The sequence below is a fragment of the Mauremys mutica genome, chromosome 12 (genome assembly GCF_020497125.1).
Source record: "Mauremys mutica isolate MM-2020 ecotype Southern chromosome 12, ASM2049712v1, whole genome shotgun sequence".
Classification (NCBI taxonomy): Eukaryota; Metazoa; Chordata; order Testudines; family Geoemydidae; genus Mauremys; species Mauremys mutica.
In genome coordinates, this window is record NC_059083.1 from 58,371,334 (window position 1) to 58,396,421 (window position 25,088).

The 25,088-nt window shown below is 44.7% G+C and overlaps 1 protein-coding gene across 1 annotated transcript in view; it reads left to right on the forward strand.

The window, feature by feature from the left end:
• The window catches only part of DNAH9 (dynein axonemal heavy chain 9), a 385,294-nt gene that overhangs the window by 24,140 nt on the left and 336,066 nt on the right, over positions 1-25,088 (forward strand). The window contains exons 7-13 of the mRNA XM_044984418.1: positions 3,612-3,779; positions 7,087-7,203; positions 8,468-8,618; positions 14,879-14,993; positions 18,624-18,692; positions 22,401-22,527; positions 24,360-24,615. Of these exons, the coding sequence (XP_044840353.1) occupies positions 3,612-3,779; positions 7,087-7,203; positions 8,468-8,618; positions 14,879-14,993; positions 18,624-18,692; positions 22,401-22,527; positions 24,360-24,615 (1,003 nt within the window). The remainder of the gene's footprint in view (positions 1-3,611; positions 3,780-7,086; positions 7,204-8,467; positions 8,619-14,878; positions 14,994-18,623; positions 18,693-22,400; positions 22,528-24,359; positions 24,616-25,088) is intronic.

Sequence of the window (25,088 nt, forward strand, 5' to 3'; positions counted from 1 at the left end):
CTTTCATTCCCAAGCAACCCTACTAGAACAGTGTGAGATAGGACTTTTGTCTGTGTATTATTATTTTTACCTTGAAGATATTTGACAAAATTAAAATAGATTGCACAACAACTGTAATAGCTATTAAATGTGGGTTGGCAGATAGATGTCATGGGAGAGAGGCTCATTTCTTTCCCTTCCCTTCCACTTTGTCTTTGTCCTGTTTTAAATTGTACCAATCTAACGAATCTGCTCTCTCACTGAAATAGCACTCCGATAGCATGCATTCTGCAGGCAGTGCAGGAGGGATCTTTGAAAGATCCAGTTTAGTTAAGTCATTGTGGAGAAACTAAATGAATTATTTGCTTCAGTCTTCTAGGCTGAGGACGTTAGGGAGATTCCCAAACCTGATTCGTCTTTTGTAGGTGACAGATCTGAGGAATTGTCACAGATTGAAGTGTCATTAGAGGAGTTTTGGAATTAATTGATAAACTTAACAGTAACAAGTCACTGGGACCAGATGGCATTCACCCAAGAGTTCTGAAAGAACTCAAATGTGAAATTGCGGAACTATTAACTATGGTTTGTAACCTGTCCTGTAAATCAGCTTCTGTACCCAATGACTGGAAGATAGCTAATGTAATGCCAATATTTAAAAAAGGCTCTAGAGGTAATCCTGGCAATTACAGACCAGTAAGTCTAACATCAGTACTGGGCAAATTAGTTGAAACAATAGTAAAGAATAAAATTGTCAGACACATAGAAGAACATAAATTGTTGGGCAAAAGTCAACATGGTTTCTGTAACGGGAAATCATGTCTTACTAATCTATTAGAGTTCTTTGAAGGGGTCAACAAACATGTGGACAAGGGGGATCCAGTGGACATAGTGTACTTAGATTTCCAGAAAGCCTTTGACAAGGTCCCTCACCAAAGGCTCTTATGTAAATTAAGTTGTCATGGGATAAGAGGAAAGATCCTTTCATGGATTGAGAACTGGTTAAAAGACAGGGAACAAAGGGTAGGAATTAATGGTAAATTCTCAGAATGGAGAGGGGTAACTAGTGGTGTTCCCCAAAGATCAGTCCTAGGACCAATCCTATTCAACTTATTCATAAATGATCTAGAGAAAGGGGTAAACAGTGAGGTGGCAAAGTTTACAGATGATACTAAACTGCTCAAGATAGTTAAGACTAAAGCAGACTGTGAAGAACTTTGAAAAGATCTCACAAAACTAAGTGATTGGGCAACAAAATGGCAAATGAAATTTAATGTGGATAAATGTAAAGTAATGCACATTGGAAAAAATAATCCCAACTATACAAATATGATGGGGGCTAATTTAGCTACAACTAATCAGGAAAGAGATCTTGGAGTCATCGTGGATAGTTTTCTGAAGACATCCACGCAGTGTGCAGTGGCAGTCAAAAACGCAAACGGGATGTTAGGAATCATTTAAAAAGGGATGGAGAATATCTTATTTACCTTATATAAATCCATGGAATGCCCACATCTTGAATACTGCGTACAGATGTGGTCTCCTCGTCTCAAAAAAGATATACTGGCATTAGAAAAGGTTCAGAGAAGGGAGACTATAATGATTAGGGGTTTGGAACTTGTCCGACATGAGGAGAGATTAAAGAGGCTGTCTCGGACTCACAGATCGTGCCCACTCATGGCCCCGTGCGGTCCGTGGGGGGTGCCCCTTTCAGTGAGATAGCCCTTCTCAGGGGTCCACTCTCTCTCGGGGTCAGGCCCTTCCACCTCCTGGAGCCGCACCTCTCTGAGCCTTAGCACACCTGTTTCTCGCTGAGGGCCCCCTCAGGGAGTCCACTTGCTCTGGACCCCCCGGGCCTCCTCACCCCCGAAGGGGTTGATGCAACCCTGCTCTCTAGACCGGAGTGACTCTCAGCCAGCATATAACAGGAGGGTTTATTGAGAATTGAACACAGCACAGGAAACTCTCAGGGCCTCAAGCCTGGCCTCCCTCAGCACAGCATATCCCAGTCCCCCTGCAGCCAGGTGGGCTCTGCCTGCTCCCACTCTCCAGCCCAGAGCCCCCCTGCTTCCCAGCTGGGCTTCCAAGATCCCCGGCCCCAAGCCCTGCCTCTGCCCATTATCTTCTCTCCAGGTAACCAGGGTTGTAAACAGGGTGGCCTGGGTCTCCTCTCCTCTCCGCCCTCCTCTGGCCCCCTCTGCCTAGAACTGTCTGGTCAGGTCACCGGGGTCCTCTCTTCGCAGTCCATTGTCCTCCCACTGGCCAGAACCGGCTGTGACTCCTGAGCTGCGTCCCCAGGGCACCAGGTCACCAGTCGCTGGGGTCTCCATCCTCCAGGCCATCGGCCGGGGTCCGAGTTCCCTCTCTGGTCCTCTGTAACAAGAAACTCCCTCTCCCCTCACCTCGTTAAACAAGTAACACCTGGAGACAGTGAGTCCCACTGTCTCTGCATGCAACCCACTGGAAAACACAGAAAACCCAAGAAAACCCCCCAGTTTGTCACAGAGGGTAGGACTTTTCAGCTTGAAAAAGAGGAGACTAAGGGATATGATAGAAGTATATAAAATCATGAGTGGTGTGGAGAAAGTGAATAAGGAAACATTATGTACTTGTTCCCATAACATAAGAACTAGGGGCCACCAAATGAAATTAATGGGCAGCATTCAACCCCAGGTGCAGAACTCCCCTTGATCTCAGGAGTCTGCACCTAGCTGCTTTTGAAAATCCCACAAAGCACCTATCTGCATTTTTAGGTGCCTAAATACCTTTGAAAATCTGGTCCTAGGTGGCTACGTTGGTTCTTATCTCCATCTCTTCCCATGGTTTGTGAATCACTCTGCGGCTTAGGTAGGAATTAGGTGGCAAGATGCCCACAGGGAGGCAGCAGGGCATATGGTCAGAGGTAGGGACATAGATGTTAGGGAACATTTACTGCAAGATCTTAGGCTCTGAGTGAGTTTAGGCACCTGAAGGGTTTGGTGGCAGTTTTGTGCATGACATTGGTCTCCAAAAGAGGTTTGTAGGTGCCTAAATCCCTTTGTGCACCCAGGCCTTAGATGTTTTTGAAATTTTGCAAAAGATCTAATAGATGCCCCCACCCCCTACATTACATAGAGTACCAGGGTTGGAGGGGACCTCAGGAGGTCATCTAGTCTAACCACCTGCACAAAGTGGGACCATTCCCAAAGAGATTTTTATCCCAGATCCTTAAATGGCTCCCTCAAGGATTGAACTCACAACCCTGGGTTTAGCAGCCCAATGCTCAAACCACTGAGCTATCCCTCTCTCTCCCCCCTGTATCTCATTTCCTTCCCTCTGGCTAATCTTCAGCCCAAGACTGACTTCACAATTTGCAAAGTCCCTGAGAAGAAATAGGAAAGGACTAAACCATTCCTCAAGTTGCCTCCCTTTGCATCACCACTGGTGGAAAGGGCGTAGATGATTCCAGCTCTAGCAGCAGGGTTGGAGAAGGAGAAGATATGATCAGCCCATGAGTTACAGAGCCCCTGTGAGATGCACGGCTTGTGCTGTAGCCAGCCCTATGTCAGTCCATATCAGGCACTAAGCACTTGCTGATCACTTACATCTTCATTTGTCAACATCTTAACTTGTTCCTCTGTTAATTGACTCTGAAGGATCTCCTAGCAACAGCCTTGGACATAATGAAGCTGGAAAAGCTAGAGTTTAGTGGGATAAGAGGAAAGGCTCTGAGCCAGCAGGTCCTGAGCATGTATGAAGAGTTCCAGGAGGTGTACAAAGTACTTTCAGACCGAAGTTATGACTGTCTCGACACAAACAACATGGTAGGTGGTACTGGACTCCAGGAGAACTAACTGTGTGTAAATGCTTTCAAAGAAGCATGTTCATTCTAGAAAAATCCCAAATCCACTTGAAATTCTCTAGCTTTGTTTCCAGCCTCTTCCTCCCTCAGTGCATCATTTCCTGATTTTTTCGCCCATGGATTGAAGGGTGCTTTTGGCCCTGGCAGGTTGCATGAAAAGGCTGTATTCTAACCTGGGTTTCCACAGTGGGTACGTTTTTACACACTTATAGCAGAATTGTGGTTAGATGTTTGGCCGTGTGTGTGTGTTCTGTCTGCGTGCTGTACTGACTTTGGCCAGATAGCCCGTATAGCAGGCTCCGATCAAAATGTCCTATAATCACAGACTCGGTTCGTAGCGAAGGCACTTGGTCAGGTTTATTGTCAATGAAGCACGGTTCTAATGTCCTGGCTCAACGGTTTCAGGTACACTAACACATGTATGCCTGTTGCAATGGACTAGCTTAGTTAATGGCGGGACTTTCCATTATCTCCTAGGCCAGCCAAAGACACTCCCTCTGAGATATCTTTTTATACATTAATACAAACAAGTTACGTACGGCCCCTCTGACTTAGCTAGTTGACGCCCTGTGACGTAGCCAGTTACCACCCATTACCTTGTACATTTTTATCCATCAAACTGTCATCCTGGCCTTATCTTTAGGATGGGTCAGTGTGTTCCTGTTCTCTTTGGGGAATGTGTTTATACCATTTTTAGTATGGGGTGTTCTGGTACTACCCTTCTGGAATGTGTTTGCCTGAGTGCTCTGTGCCTAGCACCTCTTAGGCATGTGCGTTTTTGCAGTCTCAGTCCTGTTCTTGCCAGATTCTCTGAGCAGGGCCTGCCTCTTGTTCACAGCCTGATTTTGCTTTATAGTAGCAAAGTTTTGACCACTACTTTGGTTCATCCCTTGGCCCTCGCCGATTCCTGCCACCCCCATTGGCCAGGAGCGGCGAACCGCAGCCAGTGGGAGCTGCGATTGGCCGAACCTGCGGATGCCGCAGGTAAACAAACCGGCCCGGCCCGCCAGGGTGCTTACGCTGACGAGCCGCGTGCCAAAGGTTGCCGACCCCCGTTCAATATCATGCAAAGGGAACTCCTGGTCTTGATTACTTCCATCATTCACCTCATCCTGCGATTGCAGTCATGATGGTTGGTGTCTTCACTGACTGGTTTGCTTGTTCACTGCAGCTAGTTAGCAGCACACTTCCAGGTCTGTCCCAGTGTGCAAAGGAAGGAATTATAAAAGCTCTAAACTGCCACAGTGATGATCTGTGGTATTGCATGGGAGAGAGGTGCGGTTCCAGATAAAACTACTACTAGTAATAGTAGCTGTTCAGTGGCATTCAGGAGGTGCTGGGGGGAGGAGGAGAAATGAGGGCTGGGGCGTATTCGGGGGAAGAGGCAGAACTGGATGGGAAGAGGCAGGGTGGGGGTGGGAAGAGGTGGGGTGGGGCATAGGGGAAGGAGTGGAGTGGGGGCGGGGCCTGGGGAAGAGCGGGGGTTGAGCACCCCCAGGGCAAGGAGGAAGCCGGCACCTGTGGTGCTTTTCATCAGTAGATCTCAAAGCAGGTCGCAGATGGTTTGGCACATTCTAGATTAAAACCTTAAACTCCACCTGGAAACCAAAAGGCAGCCAGTGCCGATCCTGAAGCATGAGTGCCGTGTGCTGCCAGGGAGATGCACTGCTTAATGAGCAAGCAGCTGCATTCTATTCCAGCTTCAGTCACCAAGATGATTTAAGGTCTAGGTGCACATGGAGCATACTGCATAACCTAACCTCGAGGTGATACAGGCTTAGATCACAGTAGCAAAAGTCTTCCAAGATTCCATAGGTCCCCCCGTCTCATGCACTGCAGAAGCTGGATAGCACGTAGTGAAGAAGGAAGGGAGGGATGGCTGACATGAATGAGGCAACGTGTGTGTGCATGTGTGTGTGGGGGGCAATCTACACATTGAACAATGAGGATAAAAATATCTTGGGTGTCTGCTTCTTTCCCTGCTCACTGAAGGAGGCATGGGTCCTGTAGAAACTACACTGTGTGCTCATGTAATTAAAGACTGTGTTATGCATATGTACAAAGGGCAGAGTTAAGGTTGCAAAGGCCACCTTGCAGATGACATTTTTTTTATTGTTCAGTCCCTCAGTGAGCTTGATATTCTTTTGACATGGTTATTGTATGGAATTATATTTATTTCTTGTACTGTGATATAGGTATGTAATGGTGCATTACAGACAAGCTAAAATAACCATTCCCTCCCTGAGTATTAGTAAATGGAACTGTCCAGTTTGGGGCTGTGGCCAATGAGGTAATAGAAGGACTCCCCTCTGGTCACTGGCTGTGTCTTGCCATCTGCAATCCACAGCAGTAGAGTCTCTACGATATGTCTAACATCTGTGATAGCTGTCGGGGTTTTACAGTTGAGCTCAGCTGTCAGCCTGATATTGTTCCAGACAGTTCTTACTTGGGGAGGGAAGTCACAAAAGTGGCTGCTAGGATCAGAAATCTGCCTCTGGAAGAGGCTGGATTTGGATCTTGTTCTCTCCTGCCTCTCACAGGATTTTCCGAACCACGTTTGTTAATGAATCAGCTATGGCCCCTATACAGCTGTGCCAGCCATGAGCTAGTGCTGTAAGGGAATCTAGAGAAAATCTGAGACCCAAAATGCCAGGACCCTTGCTGATGCAGGCTAAGAAGTTTTGTCCAGGTTAAGAAGCCTGAAATCTGACTGACCGATTGCCAAGTCCCTGTGATTTTTTGCGTGATTCAAAATTATTTACCTTTAAAAAAAAAACAAAAAACAACCCACCACCATCTAGTTGTCTCTCTCAAACTTCAAAGCATTTATTAAAATTGATGCATGAAGAATAAGTTGAAAGATAATGGAATTGCCTCAACACGGTCCCATTTACAGTAAGCTTGTGATCAGAGCAAAAGTGCATTTGCAAGATTTCTGACCTAGAGATGTGACTTACAGTGCACTCCCCAAAAGAAACATTTTTACAGTCTGCATGACTGGAAAATAACAGCACTCAAGTCATGAACGTGCACAGGACAAATGGGCTTGTAGATACTTAGGGACAGATCCTCAGCTGGGGTAAAATGGTGATGCTGTATTGAAGTCAGTGGAGCTTCATTGATTTACGCCAGCTGAGGATCTGCCCTTTCCCGCTCCTGACATGCAGGAAAAGGGTGGAGGACAGTGTCCAAAGCAGAGTGATTCTTGTCAAGGACAACGTTCCTCACTCTAACATTGTATAACAGCTTGATGTGCTCCATTTCCCTAGGAGTTCGAACATGATGCTTCTGACTTTAAGCAGAAAGTGGAAGATATGGACAGAAGGCTGGGGACTATTTTCAGCCAGGCTTTTGATGATGCAGCTGGCTTGGAGCATGCCTTCAAGGTCTGTGATTCTTGCCAAAGAAATGAAGCTCTTTTTTGTACAGGTTCCCCCATCCTCTCCCAAACTAACTGCCTGTCCCATAGCTGTGCTCTGACAGTGCCATGTTCCGGACACGCAGACGGCTTTTCTAAACACAAAGCATTTCTCTAGCTAAAATACACCATTTGGTTTCTTGTTTGTTGCTTTGTTTGTGAAGGGTTAATAAGGTGACAGCTTGGATGCCCAGGGAGATGCATTGCGTATTTGTGCTGCTATACAAGCCAACAGAGCAGTGATTCCCACACTGCAGCCTGTGGGCTAGTGTTAGTCTGCAGAGCACTTGTTTGTGGTGCATGAATAACTGGCTAGCTCTCCTCCCTGTTTGCAGCTGCTTGTTTTGGTTTCCAGGCGTCTCATTTCTGAGGGGAGGAAACAGGAGTTGCCTTCAGGGACTAGAATGGCCAGCGGCCTCCAGGGACCGGAACAGTTGGGATAGAAAGGAAATAAGGAGCCAGGCAGCTATTCCAAGGCAGTGTGGCAGGCGAGGACCAGCTGGAGAAGTAGAGGCAGAGAGAGGAACAAAAGAGTTGGGAGGTGAACTGGGAAGGGAGCTAGTCCACAAGACACTCCCTCTCTCAGTCCTCCTGGGGCTGGCAGAACAATGGCAAAACATTTGGTGAGGAAGTTCAAAAGGTCAATGTTGGTCCCATTTAGCAGGGTTCCACATGGACCCGTTTTTCATTTTCAAGACTATTTCATGAAATGATTTTATTGATATTTTTATGGCTCCTGAAATGTGGTGTTTACCAAAAAAACCCCAAGGTTTTGTTAAATAAAAATCTTTTGTTTATGAAAAAACATGGTTTTCAGTGAGTGAAAATGTTACTAATGATTTCACTAACATTTTGATAAAAAAGTTGATGATAAATGTTGTGAAAAATGGAAAAAAGTCAACTTTTATGGGGGGTAAAAAAAATTCTTTTTGGGGAAAAAAAGCTATTTTTTTGATTAAAATAATTTTCATTTGACAAATTTTGACCAGCTCTGATGATTGAGATGCACTGCATATTATGGAGAAAGCTTGAGAAATGCTTGTGAACGAGAGATGGTATTTTCTGGAAAAATGAGTGTGATCAGTGCAGTTTTTTCTTTTTCAAAACCGTCCCTTATTGAATACAGTATTGAGAGTTCATGGCCTTTAAAGAGGTTCATAGCAACCAGGGGCTGCTGGAGAAGCTGTGGCTGTGATTTTTTTCTTTTCTTTTCTGTTTGTTCCTCTCCCTAGTTGCTGGACATATTTGGGAGCCTTCTGGAACGGCCAGTGATAGCTGCCAGTGCCTCTGACAAATATCCTCGGCTTATCACCATGTTTGACAGAGACCTGGATGATGCTAAATTGATCTACTCGAAGCATATTCAGGAGGAGATGGAGCTAGGTTCGTGTTAGTAATTGTGCAAAATTGTTTGACCAGAAACAAGAGCAGAGCAATCAAGATGATTTGAATTGATTTTAATAAAGATATAAATCTGATTTTTTTAAATCATATACTTAAATCAGTTTTACAAATCCTCAAACTAATTTGAAAATATGTACTAGTGCAGTTTTAGATTAAAATATATAATTATTATAATTAAAATTATGAATGCATGTTTTTAAACTAATTTATTTCAATTTCACCATATTAGAGCATTTTACAGATTGCTATAGACAAAGGACAAAATATTTAAAATCTTAACATTATTTTGCTACAAACTCTTATCAAATGTGATTTTTCCCCACTTACCGTTCCTCTTTACTCTTAAACATGATCACTCTTAAAATTATAAATTATTCTTAGTGTGCTAAATGTACTTAATCTCATATTTACTCAAATATTAATATTAATATTGAATAATTTAAATATTTTAAATAACTATTTAATTCCCTTATAATAATACAAAATACATGTGTAGACCTGTAGTTAATAATCTTATGAACCACAGAGTATTTGCTAGAAGAGTCTAATCTGTGAGCTGTGATTGGTCTGAGTTCTGGGGGAGTGAAAGGACACCCCAGGCATGTAATTTAACCAATCAGATGTAGAAGTGAGATCAACACTTCAGCTAGGTATAAAACTCTCCAGTATGTTCTCAGAAATTAAAAACAATAGTTCTTTCCCTCACTTGATACTTTTCCAGAATATTCTGCATTCAACCAAAAATATAAACTACAAAAAGATTAAACTTCTTAGTAGAAAAAGTCTGTGTGTAAAATCCGAAATTCTGCTAACAATTAGGAAACTCTAAATAAAGCAACAAGAATATTAAAGCTGATCAGGGAATGATGGCTGCAAAATATTTGATCAGAAAAATGAAAACCCCCAAACCAAAAAATCATAGAAATATGGGGCTGGAAGGGATCTTGAGAAGTCCTCACAGCCACCTGAGGCAGGACAGAGTAAACCTAGACTGTCCCTGACAGGTGTTTGGCCAACCTGTTCTTAAAAACCTCCAATGATGAGGACTCCACAACCTCTCTTGGAAGCCTGTTCCAGAGCTTAACTACTCTTAGGGCTAGTCTACACTTACCAGCCGGGTCGACACGGTGAGTTCGACTTCTCGGAGTTCGAACTATCGCGTCTAATCTGGACGCGATAGTTCGAACTCCGGAAGCGCCGCGGTCGACTCCGGTACTCCACCACTGCAAATGGCGGTGGCGGAGTCGACCTTGGAGCCGCGGACTTCGATTCCGCGGCGTCTGGATGGGTGAGTAGTTCAAACTAGGGTACTTCGAATTCAGCTATGCTATTCACGTAGCTGAATTTGCGTACCCTAGTTCGACCCCGCTTCTTAGTGTGGACCAGCCCTTAGAGTTAGAAAGTTTTTCCTAATATCTAACCTAAATCTCCCTTGCTGCAGACTAAGTCCATTGCTTCTTGTCCTGCCTTCAGTGGACATGGAGAACAACTGATCACTGTCCTCTTTAGAACAGCCCTTAGCATATTTGAAGACTTACCAGGTCCCCCCTCAGTAGTCTTTTCTCAAGACTAAACATGCCCAGTTTTTTAAACCTTTCCTCAGAGGTCAGGTTTGCTAAACCTTTGTTTATTTTTGTTGCTCTCCTCTGGACTCTTTTCCATTTGTCCACATCTTTCCTTAATTTGTGGTGGCCAGAGCTGCACGCAGTACCCCAGCTGATGCCTCACCAATACCAAGTAGAATGGGACAGTTACTTCCTGTGTCTTGCATACAACACTCGTGTTAATATACCCCGAATGATTTTAGCCTTTTGGCAACTGCATCATATTGTTGGCATGTATTCAGTTGTGATCCACTCTAATCCCCAGATTTTTTTCTGCAGTATTAGTCAGTTATTCTCCATTTTGTAGTTGTGGATTTGATTTATCCCTCCTAAGTGAAATACTTTGCACTTATCTTTATTGAATTTCATCTTGTTGATTTCAGACTAATTCTCCAATTTGTTAAGGTTGTTTTGAATTCTAATCCTGTCCTCCAAAGAATTTACAGTCCCCTCCCAGTTTAGTGACATCCTGCAAATTTTGTAACATATTCCCCACTCAATTATCCATGGCATTAATGAAATTTTTGAATACTGCTGAACCCAGGACTGACTCTTGTGGGACCCCACTAGATGCACACTCCCAGTTCCACAGCAAACCACTGATAACTACTCTTTGAGTACAGTCTCTCAACCAGTTGTGCACTCACCTTATAGTTATTTCCTCTAGACCACACTTCCCTAGTTTGCTTATGAGAATGTCATGTGGGACTGTGTCAAAAGCCTTGCTAAAATCATGATATATCATATCTGCTGCTTCCCCTATATCAACTAGGCTGTTAAAGAAGGGAATTCAGTTGGTTTGTCATGATTTGTTCTTGACATCTGTATTAGCTATTCCTTATAACCTCTAGATGTTTATGCATTGATTGTTTAATATTTTTTCCAGTATCTTTCCAGGTATCATAGTTAGGCTGACTGATCTATCATTAACTGGGTCCTCTTTGTTCCCCTTGTCAAACATAGGTACTGGGTTCCCCTTCTCCAGTCCTCTGAGACCCCAACCATCCTCCTTAAGTTCTTGAAGATACTTGCTAACTGTTCTGAGATTGCTTCAGCTAGTTCCTTATCCTAGTATCCTAGGGTGAATTTCATCAGGCCCCGCCAACTTGAATACCTTCATCTTATCTAAGTAGTCTTTAACCTATTCTTACCCTGTTTTGGCTCGTGTTCCTTCCCCCTTGTTGTTTGTGGTGGGTGAGGGCCCCCTTGAGTCCCAGCCAGATAACGGTGTGGGCTGCTTACACAAGGGATTCTTCAAACATGACAAATAAAAAGGTTCCTTTCCCTCTCTCTCCTCTGGGAGAAGGAGAATCAAAGTAAAAGAAAACAACAAAGGTCATCAGACTCTTCGGCAATTTTGTGGTCATCCCTTTGGGGCCTGGCTTATCTGCAGGATCTAGAGTTGATCAGCGTTAGGGTCTGCTTCCTGGTCCTCCTTTTGGTAACCCCTGCTTTGTACCTGGTCAGTGCAGTCTTGGGGGTGGCAGGGTTTGTGACTGTCTTCCTCTTTGCTGATCTGTCCCTGTAGTCAGCTGTCTCTGAAGCACAGCAATGTTCTCCTAGTGTGTGGCAGGCTTTCCTGTTTCAGCCTCCCTCCCTCCAGGCAGAATAAACCTTACAGGTGTGTCTGGTTAGTGCTGGCTGAGCCCATAAGAACTCACTTGCCTCTTCTCGACAAGAGTGAGGGTGTGGCCCCTCCCATTGTTAATATTAATTGTGTTGGGTATTGGTCACCATTAAACTTTTTAGTGAAGACAATGAAGCAAAATAGGCTTTAAACACCTCAGCCTTCTTGATGTCATCTGTTATTAGCGCTCCTTCCTGCTAAGTAGTGGACCTACACTTTCCTTTAACTTTCTTTTGCTTCTAATGTATTTAAAGAACGTCTTCTTATTGCCTTTTATGTCCCTTGCTTGGTGTAACTCATTTTGCGCCTTAGCCTTTCTGATTTTTTCCTACATGCTTGTGCTGTTCTTGTGTTCTCCTCCTTAGCAATTACCCCATGTTTCCATTTTTTGTAGGATTTGTTTTTGATTTTCAGGTCATTAAAGAGCACCTGCGGGAGCCATAATGGCCTCTTACTATTCTTCTTAACTTTCCTTTGCATCGGGATAGTCTTCACTTGTGCCTTTAATATTGTCACCTTGAGAACCTACTAGCTCTCCTGAACTCCTTTTCAAACCCTTAGATTTTTTTCCCCCATGGGCCCTTACACAGTAGTCCACTGAGTTTGTTAAAGTCTGCTTTTTTTGGAAGAACATTGTCTTTGTTCTGCTGCTCTCACCCTTTCCTTAGAGTCATGAAATCTATCATTTCATGTTCACTTTCACCCAGATGACTTCCACCTTCAGATTTACAACCAATTCTTCCCTGTTGGTCAGAATCAAATCTAAAATGTCTGTCTCCCTGGTTACTTCCTCCACTTTCTGAAACAAAAACTTGTCCCTAATACATTCCAAGGTCTTATGGGACATTTTGCGTTTTGCAGTATCACTTTTCCAACAGATGGCTGGGTAGTTAAGGTCCCCCATTACTACCAGGTCTCATGTTTTGGATATTTCTGTTGTTTGTTCTAGAAATGCCTCATCCATTTCCTCTTTCTGATTTGTAAGCCCCTACCGTCATGTCACTCCTATTCTTTTTACCCCTTTTATCTTTACTCAGAGACTTTCAGCTGGTCTGAGTCTCATCTCTTTCTGGACCTCAGAACAAGTGTATATATTTTGACTTATAATGTCACACCTCCTCTCTTTTTATTCTGCCTGTCCTGCCTGAACATGCTGTATCCCCCTATAGCAATTTTCCAGTCATGAGACCTTTCCCACCAAGTCTCTGTGATGCCAATTAAATAATAATTTAGCTTGTATATTAATTCCAGTTCTTTCCGATTATTCTCCTTGCTTCTTGTACGTGTGTTCAGTTGCTGAAAATTTTTGATGAAAGCAAAAATGTTTTGGAAAAAAAATAATTGTTTTGTCAAAAAGTCATTTTCCATTGCAAAAAGGTTTCAGTGGAAATTTTTTGACCAACTCTGAAAAGCATCACTTTATCAGCCAAGGCCTACAAAATGAGAAGAAATTAAAGAACTAGCAACATATAAATAAAAATCTAATTGAAATAAAAAAAAACTGATTCAAATTTGTTTTAAAAGTCATCAGATTCTTTTTAAAATCATGAATTTTTGATCCACTTTACCTGAAATTTAGATTTGGATTGGTAACACATGCTTAGTTTTACATCCAACTAGCCTGTGAGAGGAAGGAGTTTTTCCCATAACCACATGCTCATGTAACTGCCTCTCCTAGTTAATGGGACTTGCATGTCTGCACAGAGAGACTTGTACAGTGGCTGGATGTGAGTTTCCAGCATTTCCCCTGAAACCTGTAAATGCAAAGTGCATTAGCAGAAAATCTTAACTATGGATTTACTCAATCCATGAACAATGACACAGGATAGAAAAGACAGGCTCCTATCAGATTATCAGAATCAAACACTAGCTATTTGAATGATGCCCAGATCACACCACCTGCAGGGAATGAACCTGGACCTCAGGACTTTAAAGTATGAGCTTCTAGTGCCTGAGTTAAAGAAGCAGGCTCTGTAACTCAGCTGCTGAAACTGACTCAGGACCCTGTCTATATATGGGCTGCCAGTAGACGGGGACCGTGATCCACATTGTGTCACTGTGGGCTCTGCTATATTGGTGCTGCAGTTATTGTTTTATTCTGCTTTTAATGCACTGTGGTTGAAAATATTTATGGCTTAAAATATTTTAATCCTAAGTAAACACATTTAAAGATGTGTGAGTTAGAAGCACTTGCCACTCCTAGTTTGATGATTGCAAAGATGTAATAAATCATCCTAAACTTCTTGAAGGAATCAGGTGGAAAAGGTTATTTGGCACTAGGTTAAATATGTGAGGTGAAATCCTGGCTTGTTTGAAGCAAACAGCAAAACTCTCATTGATGTTAATGGGGCCAGGACATCACTGGCCATGTTTGCTTTGCAAGTTGTTCCAAGTCAGTAGAAATAATTTGTTGAATTGTATAAAAGATGTGAACATTCTCAGCTCTGTGCTGCTCTTGCTCTGCACACACGGCTCCCAGCAACACCACTGTGCTATTGCAGTCTGACTGACGGCACAGCGAGGTCCTCAGGCACTGGTAAGCTTTGCAGATTTCTTAGTCTGGAGTGCACTGGTTCTGCAAGGCAGGGGATCAGGCACCCCATTTAATCAAAGACCGTATGTTCCATGAGGCACTAGTGTTACATAGAATCACAACATGCCATTAAGTTGCCTTGCCAGATGCTGCTGCAATTCTTTCAGGACCTGTTGACTTTGCTGTGAGGCGTTGTTCCCAATTCATTAATGACTCACGAAGCAGAGCAAAGAGATTGAGACACACCTTGGCTGGGATCCCCCATCAAGTAGGCAGTTAGAACCTGCCTTTGCTCCAGGATTATATCATGATTCCAGAATGCTCGGTTCCAAGAGAAATCCTAGGAAATCAGGGGAATGTTAAATGGACATGTTATCGTCAGTGGGATCTCTGCTGTTGGGGATGATATACAGTGCAGAGCTGAGTAGTAAATACCTTCAAATCCTCACTTTAAGTTATATTTGTCTTCATCCAGGCTACCCTCCCGTGCACAGGAACATGTCCTTGGTAGCTGGGGCTTTGCGCTGGGCTCAGGAGCTGAGAGAGCGGATCCAGGTCCCATTCAGTCATTTTAGGCACATCACACATCCGTGCGTACCTTTATCACAGATAAGTTATTGTTTTAACTATCTTGATCCCTTTTCTCGATGAATCTGAGTTTCATCCGGAGTTATCTACTATATTCTAGTTAGAGCTAAAAATCCTTTTTAGCCAGAAAGGTAAAGTGTGTTTGTCATGGAGAAGTAATTACAATTGTGTTTTCAGCTTTCCTGAAATCATTTTTTAATAAGTTCCTTAATTGGATTTGTTGTGAAATGATTAAGAGGCACAGTGAGCAGATGCACAGGGCTTATCAGCTTTCAAACATAACTCCTTCACTTCAAACTTAAAGCTATTGGACCTTTTCCCCACCACTCAACAATCCTGCATAGATAGCAGCCTCTGCTCAAGAGGAGCCCAGGACTAGAACACTAGGGATGCTGCAGGCCGTGATTAAGGTACCTTGGCAGAGCTGTGAAGGGCAGGGGGTTTAGAACTGCTGCAGCAGGGGAAGCTATCGTACTAGAGTAAATAGACTGAGCAGCATTGGCAGAACTGTGTGGAGTTTCCAGAGTTGAAATAGCAGGAGGGCTGTAGGTCAGGATTGAAGTGCACTGGCAGAGGTCGGTAGGGGTGCTGCTTGTTCCACAAATGAGAAGGATTGAAAACAATTGCGCCCTAGGTTAAGGGGCAAATCTGGAAGATATTGAGATTTTTTTCCATCAGAACATTTCTTTTTTGTTATTATGGGTCATCTTGTAAAAACAGTCCCATGCATTGGCTGCTTTTCTCTCTTACTGGCCCTAGGCACACCTAATAAATCCAAAGGAAGCAGAAAGCAAATAAGAGCAACGGAGTTAGATGGTTTTGGTTCATGACAGTTGTAAGAACTCCATCGGCATTACCTTGGAGCGTGGAGTGGCTCTGGCTGCTGGTTCTTGCTAGAAGGGATTGTAAACTGTGATGATTCTGCATTTTGGAAACAGTCCTCTAATAAAAGTCATTCCCATTGCTCCAGCCAGTGTTTTGGTATCAGTAGCCTGTGTGCTGCCATCCTAACTATACTACTAGTTTGTAGTAATAAAGACATTAACATGGTGAGAATGGGAGCCCATACCCACTGCCCCAAACACATAACCCAAATCCATTGCATTCCCTGGGAGCTTTCACAGCAAATGCTAGACACCGTGAAGAAAAGCCAGATCTGCATTTTATACAGATTCCATTCACTCTATTTAGCTCAGCTATAACCTGCCCTCCAGCTGTAGGTGAGAGGCTGTGGTATCAGACTTGCAGCTAATAAGGGTAAAATAAAAAGGGAAGACGAGGACTGACTAGCTCAGGGCATTGGTGTTGGGGTGAGGAAGCCTTGTTCATGTCTGGCCCTGACATGATAGGTGAATATTTTTCCTGTATGGTGACTGCACAGTGATCTGTGTGAAGGAGTTCTGGGCCTTACTTACAGCTGGTCCAAACCTTTTGTTTGACAGACACTGGCCTTTCAACTCAATGCAAACTTCTGTGAAAAAAATATTTTTTGTTTAAAAAATTTCAGATTTTCATCAAAAAAACAAATCTGAAATTTTTGGATGATAAACCTGAACATTTATAAAGAAAAAAATCTCCCTCTGAATTCAGTCACTTTGCAGCACAGCACTGAACTGGTACCCTCAGGCTATCTACATTAGAGAGCATTCACATGGACACTGCATGAAACACATCACGTCTGTGCGTCCAACGTGTCCCAGGTGTGTCCCATACAATAGCTGTATGACATGCCTGAGCCCTCAGTGTTTCACTTTAAGACATTTCAGTGCTAGCTGTTGTGCATGGAAAGCACAGGCACTGTAGTTGCACAAAGTCTGCCCAGTGCAATCCCACAGTGCTCTGGGCCACGGTCCTGACAGCTTGGAACAAGGGCTGTATCACAGGTCATCCCACCCTCCTCAGTTACATGCACTCCTGAGAGCCCCCTACGCAGCCCTCTCAGCCTCAGCTTTGCCCAGCCCCCCACTTGTCCCCCCCTCCCCCCCCAATCCTGAAGGGCGAGTCAGGACCCAGGCAGCTGCTCCTGAGCTTGGTTTTCTCCCCGATCCTGACTGCTGAGGAGTTGAGGTTGGGGTTTACATCCAGGGTACAATCAAAGGTTTTTTAAAGTCTGAAGGCCATTTGCAAGCCATCAACGCTTCAGTCTGAGACTTGGGACATTTTACTCAGTATTTTACTACTTTGGTTCTCTCTAGTTTAACAAAATATCTTGATTTTCAAACTTCACATGGATTTAAATAAAACTAAAACATGGACAAAGGTGAATTAAAAAGTCCCAACTGTGAAGACTTATGTACTAAACCTGCCATTGGTTAGTACAGTGATCCAGGCATCACAAAGAGAGAACAGCTGTGGGAGTGCTCTGCAAAACCCATAGCCACCAAAAGTGCAGCTGAAGAAATGGGAATGCTGCAGCCAGGGCCGGTGCAAGGATGTTTCGTGCCCTAGGCGAAACTTCCACCTTGCACCCTCCCCCCCCCGAACCCTCGCCCTGAGGCACCCCCCCCCGGCAGCAGCTACCCCCCTCCGCCCTGAGGCACCCCCTCTGCCCCAGCTCACCCCTGCTCCACGCACGAGCACCCTGAGCACGCCGTCGCTGCTTCACTTCTCCCGCCTCCCAGGCTTGCGGCGTCAATCAGCTTAGGCGCCGCAAGCCTGGGAGGCGGGAGAAGTGAAGCAGCCACGGCATGCTTGGGGAGGAGGCGGGGCAGGGGTGAGCGAGGGTGGGGAGTTCCCCTGCGTGCCCCCCCCCGCTTGCTGCAGGTGGCCCTCCCCACGCTCCCCTGCCCCAGCTCCCTCCACCTAAATGCCGGCGGTAACCGGGGCGGCTGAAGATCCGGCCGCCACGGTCGCTGCCAAAGAAAATGGCGCCCCCCCCAAATCCCAGCGCCCTAGGCGACCGCCTAGGTCGCCTAAATGGTTGCACTAGCCCTGGCTACAGCTCTGTCCTACATTGTACAGAGCAATCCAAGCTGGGGACATGAGCCTGCAATCCGTCCAGCTCTGCTGGGCAAAGGGAGGCCAGGAGAGCCAAGGAGCTGTGGCACTCATGAGCTCCATGAGGCACTGGCATCTGGGGTGAGGTAGGGTCATTGCCGTGCTCAATAGTGCTGCATAAGGCTAGGTAGAGGTCAAGGGGAGAATCAGGAAACGGGGGAATTGCAGAATTGCAATGCTGGCAGCCACAGGGAGCTCCTAAGTGTCATATTGTCCACGTGGAGTATTTAAAAAAAAACAAAGAAAGTAGCAAACAAACAAAAAAAGGGTGCTGAACCTTCCATTAAGATTGGCACGTGTATTGCACTTAACCTGAGCTGTTAGCAGTATAAAAACATTGAAGAGAAGGCAGATAAATCTTCTGTGATTATTATTTGTATTACTGTAGCACCTAGAGACCTCTGTCAAAGACCAGGGCCCCGTTATGCAGAACAAAGACTGTCCCTGCCATGAAGAGTTCAAATACACTCAGATTTAGTCTTAAATGAAGGCACATGTATAGAATCTAAAACTCCAGGATTGTTAAAAAGGCACCTGCCCATGGCATGAAATGCTCTTAAAAAATGTGTTTTGAAACAAGGAAGTAATCTACAGTTTCCATCCATTGTGTAACGCTGCCTCTGTTCCACTGATAGCTGCCTGGAGTCCCCTGAAGGAAAACGAATGATACAGAAGTACAAAGACATGGTACAGTTGCTGGAAAGGTAAGTCTGTTCACTTAGCCTGATCTTATAAGAGGTTGATGCAGCTGGGCATCTCAGGAGTATCCAAAGGCTCCTGTTGACTCCAGTGGGCGTTGGAGCAGAGCCCTAGCTTCAAGCCAATGTGTTACTTTATAGCTTGCATTGAGCACATGTAATCTCTAAATCTGATGCCTTTGGTTTTGTTTTTCTGTGATTAGAAGCATTGTATTATTTTGCTCTGCATTGCCTTGTTTTCCGGAGGTTTTCACTTGGCAGGTGTGTATCACAGAATCGCTTTCTGACGTTAATCAGCTAAGGGGAAATACAGGGCTAGCCTCCTTGGAGGATCTCTCCTGATACAGACTTATTAGAAGAGCTGGCTCCTAAATGGATGATGAAAAGGGTGGATGTTTTAATTACAACATGAAATCAATGTAGTGAAGAATCCCAATAAGACCCTTCAGGACGGATGCAGTGAGTGTGGATCTCTTGACAATGTTTCCCAGCACAGCTCTGCCATGGTAGCACTGTTGAGTCCACTCCAGTGTACAGGTAGCAGACATTACATTCTCCTCTTAGACATTGAACACACACAATGTCTCATTATCCTGGCCCAGTCCTTCACGCATTACTGTCTAGCTAGCGACAGATTCCCAAGTCCTGGGATTGTGCAAATAAAACCAGGTATATACACCTGCCATGTTTACCTTCCAGACAGATGGGACGGGCATAGCAACTTCCCAGATAACTAAGGACTAGAAATTCAGCCATGTTGAAAAAACATTCCCTTAGCGGCTTCCCAAAACTCAGAATACCTTGTGGTTTTGCCCCAGTTGTGGAGTGATTCCCACACAAATTAATTTTAACTATGGATAAAAACCTGCTATTTTTCTGCAAAAATTGTGACTTTTCATGTGGGACAAGAATATGAAGATTTGCTGTTTGTTACTGGGGTGAAATTTCACCATTTAAAAATGTTAATTGGCAATGCAATTAACTGAGAATCCAGCCTTGGCCAAATTAAGAAGTTCTCACTGGTGGAACGCTCATTCCATCAAGGTGCCACCCACCATGCTCCAAGCTTCTAGGCCAAACCTTGGTTTGGTGGTGAAAGGAGGAGGAAGAAACTTTTTGACTGTGCCTCGTATGGAATTACAGCCTCCCTTTGATGTCTTGGGAATGCTGCAGGAGTCTCCTTGGGGCCAGAGAGCATGTGCAGTACAACCTAGCAGAAGCTGAAGTGTTTCTGTAGACTTTCAGTAGGTGTGCAAACTGCACATACATAGATGATGAGACTGTATGGCATATAATTTGGCATAATCTAGATAGAGTTTCATGGGACAGTGAAAAGCAGCTGTCTGACTTTAGGACTGCCTGCCAGATTTCAGTGTCCTACTCCTAATTGCTGAGGTAGAAATGTTCAAATAATGGTTCAGCCGTGCCAGCTGTCATGATGTGGGCTAGAAGAAGCAGTGAGAGATGGATCAACAAACATGTGGACAAGGGAGATCTGGTGGACATAGTGTACTTGGATTTCCAGAAAGCCTTTGACAAGGTCCCTCACCAAAGGCTCTTACGTAAATTAAGCTGTCATGGGATAAAAGGGAAGGTCCTTTCATGGATTGAGAACTGGTTAAAGGACAGGGAACAAAGGGTAGGAATTAATGGTAAATTCTCAGAATGGAGAGGGGTAACTAGTGGTGTTCCCCAAGGGTCAGTCCTCGGACCAATCCTATTCAATTTATTCATAAATGATCTGGAGAAAGGGGTAAACAGTGAGGTGGCCAAGTTTGCAGATGATACTAAACTTCTCAAGATAGTTAAGACCAAAGCAGATTGTGAAGAACTTCAAAAAGATCTCACAAAACTAAGTGATTGGGCAACAAAATGGCAAATGAAATTTAATGTGGATAAATGTAAAGTAATGCACATTGGAAAAAATAACCCCAACTATACATACAACATGATGGGGCTAACTTAGCTACAACGAGTCAGGAAAAAGATCTTGGCGTCATCGTGGATAGTTCTCTGAAGATGTCCACGCAGTGTGCAGAGGCGGTCAAAAAAGCAAATAGGATGTTAGGAATCATTAAAAAGGGGATAGAGAATAAGACTGAGAATATATTATTGCCCTTATATAAATCCATGGTACGCCCACATCTCGAATACTGTGTACAGATGTGGTCTCCTCACCTCAAAAAAGATATTCTAGCACTAGAAAAGGTTCAGAAAAGGGCAACTAAAATGATTAGGGGTTTAGAGAGGGTCCCATACGAGGAAAGATTAAAGAGGCTAGGACTCTTCAGCTTGGAAAAGAGAAGACTAAGGGGGGACATGATAGAGGTATATAAAATCATGAGTGATGTTGAGAAAGTGGATAAGGAAAAGTTATTTACTTATTCCCATAATACAAGAACTAGGGATCACCAAATGAAATTAATAGGCAGCAGGTTTAAAACAAATAAAAGGAAGTTCTTCTTCACGCAGCGCACAGTCAACTTGTGGAACTCCTTACCTGAGGAGGTTGTGAAGGCTAGGACTATAACAATGTTTAAAAGGGGACTGGATAAATTCATGGTGGCTAAGTCCATAAATGGCTATTAGCCAGAATGGGTAAGAATGGTGTCCCTAGCCTCTGTTCGTCAGAGGATGGAGATGGATGGCAGGAGAGAGATCACTTGATTATTGCCTGTTAGATTCACTCCCTCTGGGGCACCTGGCATTGGCCACTGTCGGTAGACAGATACTGGGCTAGATGGACCTTTGGTCTGACCCAGTACGGCCTTTCTTATGTTCTTATGTTCTTAGAAGTCTCAGAACAGTCCAGGATCCCAAGTCCCTATTTCAAAAGCAACTTAAACATTTAGGAGCCTAGGTCCCATTGGTTTCAAAGAAATGTAGTGTGCAGCTACACTTTGAGCTGGGGATGTGGTTCCCAGCTCAAGGAGACACACCGGCACATGCTAAAATAGGAGCATAGCTATGGCTGCGCGAGTGGTGGGAGTAGGGTGACCAGATAGCAAATGTGAAAAATCGGGAGAGGGGGTTGGGGGTAATAGGAGCCTATATAAGAAAAAGACCCCAAAATCAGGACTGTCCCTATAAAATTGGGACATCTGGTCACCCTAGGTGGGAAGGGCTAGCTATGTGCATGCCTACCTAGCGCTTCTGATGGGATTGTACTCAGGGAGGCTAGCTCATCCCACTGTTCACGCTGTCATGGCTACTCTGCTGTTTTTGCTCATTCAGAACTAGTACATGTAGTACTTGGGCTGGGAATTATCCCCCCATCTCAAAGTGTAGACATACCCATAGGCTCCTAAGTGCCTAAGAGCCAGATTTTCATAGGTATTAGGTACCTAAAGATGCAGATAGGCACCTAGTGGGATTGTCAATAGTGACATCGATGGTAGTTAAACACCCAACATCCTTAGGCATTTTTGAAAATCCCACCAGGCACCGATCTGCAGCTTTGAAAATCTGGTGCTGAGGCACTTTTGAAAATGAGACTTAGTCTCCTAAATCACTCAGGTGCTTTTGAAAAATCTGATTTGCATTTTCCTCAGTTTCCTCATGCATGTATTTGTGGGTTTGGTCTTTGTGGAATGCTGTGGGATATTTTCTCTTAAAATGCATTCATATTTCTGAGTTGTGAAGTAGGTTTATTGTTCATTCAGACTTGCCTCTGTGGCTGGCTGGCAGATGCCTGATGAATGTTGTCTCTGTTAGGTATCAGGAGAAGCTCTATAAGGATTGGTCCCAGACAGTGTCCGAAAAATCACAGTACAACCTCACCCAGCCAGTTATCAGACGAGATCCAGAGACCAAGCTGATCGCAGTCAATTTTGATCTACAGGTAAAACATGAAGATAATTAATCTCACTGCAAGACTCTTCCTTGATCTGCATATTGCACCCTGTCACATGACTGTATTTCACTGGGGCTACCCTGGGCTCAAGACAGTTTAAGAAAATGCGTTGGACCCACTCTGCTAAAAGTGCATTCCCAGCACCATGCAGCATATTCCCTGACAGACAACTTGGATTTACTCTCCTCCTCCTGGGCCATGTCTCCTGTTAAATAGCACATTCAGAGTGAAACCTTCCAGTGGAAATTCCTGTGTACCTCACACACAAATCCTAATTCAGCTGTTTTGGAACCCGCATGCTTCATACTGTAAGAACTCACTGTCCCTGTGTTAGGGTGACCTGTTTCTTCAGTGGTACAAAACAGGATATATCCCTGGGGATGGAGTCAACAGAAAATCCAGGTAGGGTCCATGAAGCACAAAAAGGGGCTCTGGCTCTGATGTATTTTTAGTTGGGAGTAGGGGAAAGAGGATTTTGTTTACAGGGAGGACTGAGTTTGTGTTGAATCTGGCCATGTGGCTAAGCAGAGGTTTTGGGTTCTGCTCTATCTGGACATTCACAGTTGTATCTGCTGGTAAAAAAACCTCAGTTTTTATCATTGGTTTTCTGATATTCCCATTAGCATCAGAGAGCCCACATAGCTCAAAAAGGGGAGCGCGAGTCCATTCCTTTTTGTGCATCATTAAGAAAATTGTTTGCTAAGTTCCAGTGAGTTACACCTGTGCAAATTCTCTGAAGGTGAGAAGGTTGCACGGGTGTCACCGGGTTGATGTTTGACAAGGAAAAAGCCCAGCATGGTTTTCAGGGGCTGCAAAGAATTTGCTGGGATGACAGCTAGAAAAAACATCTTTTTAATTGGTCTCGAAGCACATTTTTTAGAGATTGGTAGGAGACATTCAGCATGGTGCTTTGTGGGTCACTTGTCAGAGAAGAGCTCCCATATAAGTAAAAAGCCACCCCAAAATTATTGCTTTTGAAAACTATAAAATGTTCAGAATTAGAAAAGTGGCAGCTAAATGAGAGAAGGTGAGTGTGTCAGCGCCCGGACTGCAGTTCTGTAAGTGTCATCAGAAGAAACAATTAATCCATGGAGTCTGCTCACCACTAGGGTGCCTCCTTCTGGCCACTCTGGGGATTAATGTTTTCCAGGTGCTGCACAGTCTGGCAGCCTATTCACCTGTCCTCTCTCACCTGTAGTCCCTCTCACTCCAGGAGCTGCAACTTCTTCTTCGTTACTCAGCCCTCTGGCCAGGTCACTATGGTCTTCCCCTCCTGGGGTATCAAAGTCGTCCTGGGCAAACTGTCCCAGGCCATCTGCTCTCCACTGTCTGGTCTGCACCACTTCCCCAGTGGCTGTCTGGGGAACCAGGGCCCGCCCTGTACTCCAGGTTCCAGCTCAGGGGCCCTCTAGTCAGCAGCAAAAGCCTGTTCTATCCTGGCCCTTACTGGCTTTTCCCTGAGCCTTGCCATAACTTCTGGCTCTTTCCCCTTCTCTGAGTTTTCCAGTCACACAACTGCCTCCTCCCAGGGAGAACTGTAGACTACTTGCCTCTATTGCTCCAAATACATCTCCCTTCTCCCAGCGAGTGACTCCAGACTACTCTGCAGCCTCCTGCTGCCCTCAGCTCCTGGGCTTTATATAGGCCCCTCCTCTTTCTGTCTAGCTGAGCCTCCTTTAATCAATCCCTGCTCCCTGGCTTCTCCTCCAAGTGCAGCCTGGGCAGTTAATTGGCCCACCTGGCCACCTTAACCCCTTCAGGCCCTGTGTAGGGGTGGACACCCCATCACAATGAGTCTCTCTGCACTGGTTGTTTTCTAGCTGATTTCAGTGCTCAGGGAAGTGAGTTATCTGGAGGCAAACCAGGTGGAGAGCATCCCTGAGACAGCAGCAGAAATCTACTCCTCCAAGGAGTTGTACCGGCAGCTGGTGGCTAACTTGGAGCTGATGGTAAATGCGTACAATAAGATCCTGAGGACAGTCCTCGAGGTAGAATACCCTCTGGTACAGAGGCAACTGCAGGATATTGACTCCAGGCTGAAAGAGGCAGAAGAGACACTGAACTGGAAGACAGAAGGTAAGTCCACAAACCCACTGATTGGGGAGGTGCAGGTGAGTCATGCAGATTGCCTTCCTGCTCCTCAGCTGGGATTCTGAGGTCAGATGTGTTCATGGACATGTGCTCACATTCTCCCACTATGGCCATCCATTCCCTTCTTGGGCACCATGGCTTCTGGAGGAGGAGAAGGAGCTGGGACTGATCTGGAGACTGATAGATTTGTGTTTAAGGACATTTAAAAGCTCATGAGAAAAGCAATGTTACTATTGGAGGAGGTCCGTTTTACGGGCTGTTGTCACTGACCTCTTTAATTTGCTAAATATAAAGCAGTTTGGTGGCTGAAACACAAGAAAAGCAAGACCCTGCTGTATGCTCTCCCCAGTGCTGATAACCATGGCTATGGGGAGGTGCTGCTTTCGGGGATACCAGAGTGGTGGTTTCTGGGGCAGTTGGTCACTCTCCCAATGGTGCTCTGACACCAGAATGGAAAG